A 10,977-nucleotide genomic window follows, 5' to 3' on the forward strand; every position below is an offset into this window, starting at 1 on the left:
CCTCCATACAGTATAATGCCCCTACAGAGCCCTGTACACATTATGATGCCCCTACAAAGCCCTGCATACACTATAATGGCCCAAGTGCTCCTCCATACAGTATAATGCCCCTACATAGCCCTATACACATTATGATGCCCCTACAAAGCCCTGCATACACTATAATTACCCAAGTGCTCCTCCATAACAGTATAATGCCCCTACAAAGTCCTGCATACACTATAATGGCCCAAATGCTCCTCCATACAGTATGATGCCCCTACAGAGCCCTGCACACAGTATGATGGCCCAAGTGCTCCTCCACACTGCATGATGCCCCTACAGAGCCCTGTACACAGTATTATGGCCCAAGTGCTCCTCCATACAGTATAATGCCCCATACTGAGCCCTGTACACAGTATGATGGCCCAAGTGCTCCTCCACACCGTATGATGCCCTTACAGTTCCCTCCATAGTCAGTATGATGCCCCTCCAAAGCTCCGCACACAGTAAGATTCCCTAAATTGCCACCCATCTAGTACAGTGTAATGCCACTGTGGCACCCCAGGGTTCTGGTTACCACAGTAATAGCAATATTACGTCTGTGAGCAGGTGGGAGGTCTCCTGGTCAGGAACCCTAAGCATGCCACACCTCCTGCCCAGTCCTGGGAGGGGAAGAACTTCCCCTATATAAACTGGGGCTGAGGTGGGGTTAGGTAAGAAAAAGAAAAAGAAGAGAAGAAGAGAAGTCCCAGACAGAGACACAGTCTGGTCTGGAGTGGAGCAGATGCAGGGAGAGCAAGATCAGGAGCTCTGTGGGAGCAGTGATAAAAGGGGTCCAGGACTGGAAGCTGTAGAGCTCGTCCTGACTGAAGAGATCTCACCGGACACGGAGTCCGAGGCTGTGGGGACTGTTCCATACCCAGCAGCAGAAACCGTCCGGCAGGGGATTTCAGGTCCTCTGGCCAAGAAACCCGAAGGCACGGTCACACGCAAGGGACCAGCACCGCCGTCGTGGAGCGGAGGCTACCAGAAGGCCCCGAGTCACCGGCCATACGGGTGAGCACCACACGGTACACTCAGGGACGTGGGCTACTTTTACCCGCTTCTAGCAAGGTAGCCAGGAAGAGTACAATTAGTTGGGGAGGCCTACAACTCCGCCTGGCCGGGGGAGATCCTATCTGCTCACGGACTGACCAGGCCCCGATCGCTAGCCAGTACTCCCGGGAGGGTCTACCTTTGCCACCAGTAAAGACCCTGAACTACACCGCACCGTCTCTGAGTGGTTCCTGGTGCCTGCGTGCAATTCTGCTATCCCCATCATCCACGTCTGCTGCCCTGAGGCCATACCCCTCCCGTTGGGGGTTATACTACCCACGCTGCACAAGTGTACCACCGGCCTCAGCGGTCTGCCCTGCAGCGGCGGCTTCATAACCGCATTCAACGGGTGGCGTAGTCGAACACTATAACATCTTCTGCTAAATTCCGCCACTTAGTTTGACACCCTGGGCACGGACCGGGTCACCGCCACGAGGACTACTAACCCCGACAGATCCGGCTCCGGGTATTCCCCGCGTGCGCAACGCTACACAACACAGGCCCAGGGGGCGCGTCACCACCACAGTACCTCCCACACAGAGTATGATGCTCACACACAGTATGATGCCCCAAAGTGCCACTACACACTGTAGTGTGCCCCCTCCAACCTAAAACCCACATAATGGCTCCACAATGTCCCACCCTATTACACAGTGTAGTGGGTGCCCCCCACCAAAACAGCATGGTGCTCCTGCTTCACTCAGAAAAGTGCAGTGACTAATAAGCTGATGGCTCCCTGCTCCATCATTGTGATTAACTATACCACTATCCTAAACAAATGCACCAAAAATCGGGACAGCTTCCCAAAATCCTGGAATGGAGCAAACTTTTGCCAGACTCGTGAATTTTGCTGCTTTTTACCTGACATATAAAATTCAGAACACAAAAAGTAATTTGATTTTTATTACAAATTTAACATAAGAATACTTATCGCTGCCTCGCTGCCATTATCAATTGCGACTATGGCGGTTCTCTCCTTGGCTTTGCCGGGTTGGATGTATCTTTAGGAGTTGGCGTTGAAAAGCTCAAGTTGAGATAACAACTTCTTCCACTCGTCCTTGTCAAACAAGAACACTTTTTGTATGCGCTCTGCAGTGTGATAATTCTCTTCCAGGGTACGGATCAAAGCGTCCTGTTCGGATGGCGCTTTACTTTCGTCTTTGCCCTTTGCATTCTCTACCTCTTTGCGCACATCTTCGATATAGGGCTTCAGACTGGAGTTTAGAGCGTCGATCATCGGTTTGGTTTTTTTCTTTATGACAGGGAGGACAGCTTCCCAGAAGGCATTCTGATATGTTTTCAACTGCTCCTCAAACTTCTCAAAAGAAGGTCTGATTTCTTCTGCAAGTAGACGTACCTCGCTTACAGCATGGACGGCAAAAGCTGCCAAAAGAGGACCTACTTTATTATTGTAGACTGGGTAGGTCTCATTGAATTCGTTGTACACCTCCTTAGCTATGTCTATCATGTACGTGGAACTGCTATAAGCTAAGTTAATATAACTTTTCTTTATTATGTCCAATCGTTTGCTCAGTACAGCCCTGCGAGAGAATGGGAAAAAAAACCACATTATTGTAAAAGTTATTCCCAAAAAGACAAATTATCTCCTGTCCATTGGATAGGAGATAGGGATAACTTGCTGATTGATGTGGGTTCGACTACTGGAACCCCCAATGATACAAAGATTGGGTCTCTCTATCCTGGAAATGGCGCTTTGCAGTAGCGGGACTGCACATGCTCCACTTCAGCTCCATTCATGGTCAATGGGACCACCAAAAGTAGAGAAGCGCTTTGCTTGGCTATCTCCGACTGTCCCATAGACCATAATTGGAGAGAAGGTTGCACATGCTCCATTTAAGACTGGACTGCAGAGCCCCAATCTCTGGATTGCGGGGAGTGCCAACGCTCAGATTCTCAATATTTAGCAAGTTATCCATTATCCTGTGACCCTGTGATCCTGTGTTTTTATTTTGGATCTCCACTTTCCTTCCACACTCCAAAGACATACTGATAGGGAATGTAGATTGTGAGCCCCAATGGGGACAGTGATGTAAAGTGTTTTTTTTAAATTAATAGTGTTATATAAGCGAGTAAAAAAATGTTGCAGTTGTGCACAAGTTTTAACCCCGGCATCTAAATTGACTATGTAAACATAAGTTTATCATCTTACATTCTGTCGTCCTCTGAGTAATCCCAGGTGGACACAACTTCCACACCAAACACCAATGCATCGTGCAACAGAGTTTTTACAGCTTCCCTTAATGTAGGTTTTGGAGGGTGTTCTTCATTCTCCTTGCCAATGACAGCACCATAAGTTCCTAGAAAAAGTGCAACCAAAGCAGGACATGTTCATTATCTGAGGTCTCCATGCACCAAGTACAAGAAATAAGTTCTTGCATAGGAGTCTAAGAACGTGCCCAGCACTGGTATTTTTCTATGAAAGCCCTGTAAAATTATAAAGGGTTTTCCTGGGAGGTTAATAGTAGTGACCGATCCTTAGGATGAATAATCAGTATCAGATCGGGGGTGTTCTGACTTGTGACCTCCCCCACCGATCAGCATCAGCTGACTGGTGGAGCTGGGGCTCATCAGACCTAGCAGGGCTCCGTACATGGTGGACTGCGGCTCCTTCACATTCATATTTTTAAGAAATTATTCAGCTATTTTATGATTGTCCCCCAATCTGTGAGCATCAACTCTAACCCAGTCTTATAGTAAGTGATGATTGATTGTTATATACATTACACATGATGCAACTATGTATGTGTGTAATGTATAAGGTACAAAATGATTCTGGAGTAAATATCGCTGGTCTCTATATCTATCTATTAACACATTGCACACATTGCACTGCTGTGATCCTGATCCTGCAGTGCTACCAGGGGCGGACGTACCACATGTGTAACTCAGGGGCAGACGTACCACCTGTGTAACTCAGGGGCAGACGTACCACATGTGTAACTCAGGGGCAAACGTACCACATGTGTAACTCAGGGGCGGACGGACCACATGTATAACTCAGGAGCGGACGTACCACATGTATAACTCAGGGGCGGACGTACCACATGTATAACTCAGGGGCAGACGTACCACATGTGTAACTCAGGGGCGGACGTACCACATGTGTAACTCAGGGGCAGACGTACCACACGTGTAACTCAGGGGCAGACGTACCACATGTGTAACTCAGGGGCAGACGTACCACATGTGTAACTCAGGGGCAGACGTACCACATGTGTAACTCAGGGGCAGACGTACCACATGTGTAACTCAGGGGCAGACGTACCACATGTGTAACTCAGGGGCAGACGGACCACATGTATAACTCAGGGGCAGACGTACCACATGTGTAACTCGGGCAGACGTACCACATGTGTAACTCAGGGGCAGACGTACCACATGTATAACTCAGGGGCTGACGTACCACATGTGTAACTCTCGGGCAGACGTACCAAATGTGTAACTCAGGGGCAGGCGTATCACATGTGTAACTCAGGGGCGGACGTACCACATGTGTAACTCAGGGGCGGACGTACCACATGTGTAACTCAGGGGCGGACGTACCACATGTGTAACTCAGGGGCGGACGTACCACATGTGTAACTCAGGGGCGGACGTACCACATGTGTAACTCAGGGGCAGACGTACCACATGTGTAACTCAGGGGCAGACGTACCACCTGTGTAACTCAGGGGCAGACGTACCACATGTGTAACTCAGGGGCGGACGGACCACATGTATAACTCAGGAGCGGACGTACCACATGTGTAACTCAGGGGCAGACGTACCACATGTGTAACTCAGGGGCAGACGTACCACCTGTGTAATTCAGGGGCAGACGTACCACATGTGTAACTCAGGGGCAGACGTAAAACATGTGTAACTCAGGGGCGGACGTACCACATGTATAACTCAGGAGCGGACGTACCACATGTGTAACTCAGGGGCAGACGTACCACATGTGTAACTCAGGGGCAGACGTACCACCTGTGTAATTCAGGGGCAGACGTACCACATGTGTAACTCAGGGGCAGACGTACCACATGTGTAACTCAGGGGCGGACGGACCACATGTATAACTCAGGAGCGGACGTACCACATGTATAACTCAGGGGCGGACGTACCACATGTATAACTCAGGGGCAGACGTACCACATGTATAACTCAGGGGCAGACGTACCACATGTGTAACTCAGGGGAAGACGTACCACATGTGTAACTCAGTGGCGGACGTACCACATGTGTAACTCAGGGGCGGATGTACCACATGTGTAACTCAGGGGCGGACGTACCACATGTATAACTCGGGGGCAGACGTACCACATGTGTAACTCAGGGGCAGACGTACCACATGTGTAACTCAGGGGCAGACGTACCACATGTGTAACTCAGGGGCAGGCGTACCACATGTGTAACTCAGGGGCGGATGTACCACATGTGTAACTCAGGGGCAGACGTACCACATGTGTAACTCAGGGACAGACGTACCACATGTGTAACTCAGGGGCGGATGTACCACATGTGTAACTCAGGGGTAGACGTACCACATGTATAACTCAGGGGCAGAGGTACCACAAGTGTAACTCAGGGGCAGACGTACCACATGTGTAACTCAGGGGCAGACGTACCACATGTGTAACTCAGGGGCGGACGTACCACATGTGTAACTCAGGGGCGGACGTACCACATGTGTAACTCAGGGGCGGACGTACCACATGTGTAACTCAGGGGCGGACGTACCACATGTGTAACTCAGGGGCGGATGTACCACATGTGTAACTCAGGGGCGGACGTACCACATGTGTAACTCAGGGGCGGACGTACCACATGTGTAACTTAGGGGCGGACGTACCACATGTATAACTCAGGGGCGGACGTACCACATGTGTAACTCGGGCAGATATACCACATGTGTAACCAGGGGCAGACGTACCACATATATAACTCAGGGGCTGACGTACCACATGTGTAACTCAGGGGCAGACGTACCACATGTGTAACTCAGCGGCGGACGTACCACATGTGTAACTCAGGGGCGGACGTACCACATGTGTAACTCAGGGGCGGATGTACCACATGTGTAACTCAGGGGCAGACGTACCACATGTATAACTCAGGGGCTGACGTACCACATGTGTAACTCAGGGGCAGACGTACCACATGTGTAACTCAGGGGCGGATGTACCACATGTGTAACTCAGGGGCGGACGTACCACATGTGTATCTCAGGGGCAGACGTACCACATGTGTGTGGCGCCCCTGAACGTTCGGTCACCACAGAGGTACTGCACCTCACCCAGAGGTGTGGTGTCTCCCTTCTCTCAGGTAAGGAGGGAGTGCTGCATGGAACCCCAACACCTACATGCAACACTACACTACCCCAGGCCAGCAGGAGGGGGCAAGACGCAATGTAGTTTTCTGCTGAGCCCTGCCCCTGGCTGGGGTGGGGGGAACCCAAAGGCAGGGGGAACCAGTAGTGGGTGTGGGTGGAGGAAGTAGTTTATGGGAGCACTCATACAGTAGATATAAAGGGTAGACATCTTAACAGAGTAGAGTAAAACAGTGTGTTTGAGTAGGAACAGTCAGGGAGCAGAGTCTCTTTAGGAGCTCTGCTCCACTACAAGGGCGCAGGACTGAGGCCCAGGAGGGGAGCAGGGAGTAAGCTCCGTTCTTCAGAAGGGATCCTAGGGAGTACGGCGAGTGCAGGCGGCACCCGTACACCCTGAACCTGCCAAGTGTCAGGAGGATCTAGGCCGCAAGAAGGGGACCGGCCCCTGGCCCAGTCGTGCAGCTTCAGGCCTCGGCTGGAAAAACCAGAGGCTTCTGGCTTCTATAGCCAGTAGTCGAACCCCCACTTCAATCCAAGCAAGGTCAAGCAGGTCTGTGCAACTCCGACAGACAGGGGGGACCTCGCAGCACCCGAACAGGATTCACAGTGGGAAGCGCAGGGCAATAGGGAGTAAGACCCAGCGTGAAGTCGGTCTAGAGAGGCACATAAGAAAGTGGGGTTCTGCCAGATACACCCGAGCTGCCTGAGGAAGGACTGAACCCCTGCCCGGTGAACGCAGTGCGACGCGGGAGGCTTGCACCAGTACAGTGCACCTGTGGACTGTCTAAGAACTGTGAGTAAATCTTGGATGACTGCACTGAACTGCCTCCGTCCCTTTCTTTCGCCGGCGCCATTTCCCTCCCTGCACTACAACGCCCAGCGCAACCTGCATCGCTTTCACTGCCCTGAGGCCTGGTCCACCTCTGGGGAGCCGTTCCATCTCAAGCTGCCCTATCATCTGCCTCAGAGGACTGTCGCAGCGCTGGTGATCCTCACCAGACACCACAGGTGGCGTCACGACAAATCCCCTATAAATATTCCCCCTTTTTAGTGACTGCTCCTGGGCCACGGACCGGGCCAGCCACCGTGATATTCCCCCCGGCAACCAGAGGCCCGGCTGCCGAGTACCCCATGGCCCTGGGTGCGCGTCATGTGCAACTCAGGGGCAGATGTACCACATGTGTAACTCAGGGGCGGACGTACCACATGTGTAACTCAGGGGAGGACGTACCACATGTGTAACTCAGGGGCGGACGTACCACATGTGTAACTCAGGGGCAGACGTACCACATGTGTATCTCAGGGGCAGACATACCACATGTGTAAATCAGGGGCAGACGTACCACGTGTGTAACTCAGGGGCTGACGTACCACATGTGTAACTCAGGGGCGGACGTACCACATGTATAACTCAGGGGCGGACGTACCACATGTGTAACTCAGGGGCAGACGTACCACATGTGTATCTCAGGGGCAGACGTACCACATGTATAACTCAGGGGCAGACGTACCACATGTGTAACTCAGGGGCAGACGTACCACATGTGTAACTCAGGGGCAGACGTACCACGTGTAACTCAGGGGCAGACGTACCACATGTGTTACTCAGGGGCGAAGGCACCATAAATGTAACTAAGTGGCAGACGCACCATAAATATAACGCAGGGGTGGGCGTCTTATATGCGGAACTCAGGGGTTGTTGTACCATATGTATAATTCAGGGGCAGATGTACCATATTATTAACTCAGGGGCGGACATACCATATGTGTAACCCAGGGGTGGATGTACCATATTGTGACATGCAGAAGTAGTGCTGTTGCTTTAAAAGCATTCAGTAACTATTAGAAGTAACACAAGTGCAGGAGACAGGAAGTGTTGTGCTCCATAACCATCCAGCAACTAAAGGGGTCAACACAGTCTCAGAAGAAGGGGAGTGTTTTAGCAGTACCCCAGGGGGATTGTGGGGAAGTTGTTTACTGTCTGGCTGGAGCAGAAGAGAAAGGTGGTGTGTGTGTTCTGTATCTCAAAGGATTCAAGTCAGGAGTGAAGCTAAGCACAGGTCAGGTAGAGTTCCTGAACTAGTAGTGCAGAGTATTGTCAGGCAGAAAGATAAGGACTGGAAGAAATGGCGTCACAGGGATCATCTCCCTCAGCAAACCCTCCCACTCCTCCATCTCACTGTGCTGTAAAGAATGCTGTGTTCTTTAATGCGCCTTTGCATTAGAACTGTGCTGTCCTGTACTACTGGGAAGACTGTGAACTGCTGTGCTGCTAAGGAAACTGCACTGTTTGTCACTGGAGCCTGTTGCTCATAAGACTTAACTTGCGCTGACTGTGCGGCTTCTTATTAAATGCTACTGTTCTACCGTTTATGAGGACTCTTGTCAAGTGAGTCTGGTCAGCAAGTGAAACAACCTATGTGTCTGTGTCTGAGGGTCAATATCCCTATCTGAACCTAGCGGCGTGCGTGTAACAATATGTATAACTCAGGAGCAGACATACCATATGAGTAACTGAAGACATACCAAATATGTAACTCTGGGGCGCATGTGCCATATGTGTAACTTAAGGGCGGATGTATCATATGTGTAACTCAGAGGCGCCGCTGCTCTCAGTGTTATTATCGTCTGCAGCACTGATGTCTTGTTGTCTGCGGCCAATCCGTGAGCTGAGCAGCTCATGACGTCAAGTCAGCTAAACGATTGCAGCGCTGTTGACAAGGCTTCAGTGATGCAGACAATAACAGACACTGGGAATAGCAGGGGACGTTCAGCGCTGGACCTGGGGAAGGCGAGTAAAGAAGTTTGGGATTTTTTTAGCAACAAACTGCATCCAGGAAACAGCTTTTTAGAAACCAGAAAATCCATGTAATGATACTGAGCAATTCTAGCAATTCTAAATATTTCTATTTTTTTTATATTTTTACATCCTATAAGCTATGGGGCCAGAAAGAGGATTATTATGTTAAGGTTGCTTTAAAAGCCACATACCTGCGAGAAACAAGAGGAACAATGATGAAACTAGGAGTTTCATGATCAGAACTTATCTTACACCTGTGGAAAAGACAAAAATATGATGAGAAAAACGTCATACTAAACCCTGTAGGTATACTGCAGAGGCAGGGAGATATAGGCCTAACGGAACTGGTCACAACTGTTGTCGCCCATTTATGCCTTTGGGAAAGTTTTCTGGATCTGTACCCTACGTATTAGGAGAGAAAATCTGCTGCTTTGACGGCCACTTGCTAGATCTAATTAATAGGATAGATGCACGATACCTGCTGCCCCCTTTTACCCCTTTAAGCATTTGTGCAGCATTTACAGCCATCATTATACAGCTAGTTCCTACTGCTCCTTTTCCGACCCCATAGGTTATTTTGGCTCCCTCAAAATAGCCTACATTTAAACCTGTTGTTCGCCATAAATATGTAATTGTTATTACCTGGTGTAAATGCCGCTGTTCTCCTGAATCCGGCGATGTTTTTCTTTTCTACCTGCGCCTCTCCGTTCCTGATCTATGACCCCTTCTTCCCTGTTTATAAATCTAGTCTTGTTAACCAAGTGGGCGTTGTCTCCAACTATTATCCAGGCGTGTCTTTTGAGACTCACACCCTCTTGGCTAAAAAGACTAGATTTATATGCTAGAAAGAGGAGGCGATATCTCAGGAACGGAGAGGCTCCGGAACAAAAGAAAAACGGCGTCGGATTCAGGAGAACAGCGGCATTTAAACTGGGTAAAAATATATATATATTTATGGCAAATGACAGATCGTCTTTAAGGTGCCTGTTACGTAAAAAGTTGACTTTTCCTATACATGGGAGCCTTCAAATTCTTCTAGGACAGATGATGATGGGAAAGAAAGGGATTGTGCATGTTGGATTACAATGCCTGATCCTTTTGACACTCTCTGTCATCACCTTACTCCCCTCTCTGCACTCAAAGCACACAATCAGTCGACAGAAAGAAGCATCCAGGAAAATAATGGGTTCAGGAGGAACAAGGGATCAGTCAAATGAGGGTTTGGCCAAGAAGTTTCAGTCCGTTGCTTTTCTACACTTCTTATATTTTCCTAAGTTGCCTATATCCGGCACACATAATTACATTTAATACAATAAGGGTCATATTTTTAACTTTTTAGCACATGAATAAAAACAAAAACTGTATCTTTTACCCACCTTAAAATTTTCTATAATAATTCTGGAGCAATGCAAACATCATCTTACCTGTCAGAGAAGAATCAATTCTATGACGGGGGGCTTTTCCCCCAGCTTTTTATAGGCGGTCATCTGGACACCCACTGTTAGACTAGGCACGTGCCCAACCGGAGAGCTGGCAGGACAATCCTACCGATTAGAAAGGTAAATACTTGCTAGAGTTTATATCAGGTGAATGGATTGGAGTTCTATCTAACAGACATGGAATACGGCGTATATTTGGCACCCCTGAGGGTTCAGTCGCCACAGGGGTACTGCACCTCAGACCGAGGTGTGGTATCTCCTCTCCGAGGTAAGGGGGGAGCACCTCTTGGGACTCAGCCATCCATCCAACACTACACCTCTCCCACCTGAGG

General features: G+C 49.5%; 1 protein-coding gene across 1 annotated transcript; it reads right to left on the reverse strand.

Moving 5' to 3' along the window:
- Positions 1-1,962: 1,962 nt before the first annotated feature.
- LOC141172665 (uncharacterized) lies at positions 1,963-10,720 on the reverse strand. Its single transcript, XM_073657101.1, has 4 exons — positions 10,631-10,720; positions 9,398-9,460; positions 3,248-3,395; positions 1,963-2,618 (listed from the first exon to the last, which is right to left on the reverse strand). Exons 2-4 carry the CDS (start codon positions 9,438-9,440, stop codon positions 2,081-2,083), a joined length of 729 nt encoding a protein of 242 aa, XP_073513202.1. The 5' UTR covers positions 9,441-9,460; positions 10,631-10,720; the 3' UTR covers positions 1,963-2,080.
- Between the last annotated feature and the right edge of the window lie 257 nt (positions 10,721-10,977).

Source organism: Phyllobates terribilis, unplaced genomic scaffold (genome assembly GCF_046119375.1).
Source record: "Phyllobates terribilis strain yellow unplaced genomic scaffold, ASM4611937v1 Scaffold_12__6_contigs__length_324123572, whole genome shotgun sequence".
Classification (NCBI taxonomy): domain Eukaryota; kingdom Metazoa; phylum Chordata; class Amphibia; order Anura; family Dendrobatidae; genus Phyllobates; species Phyllobates terribilis.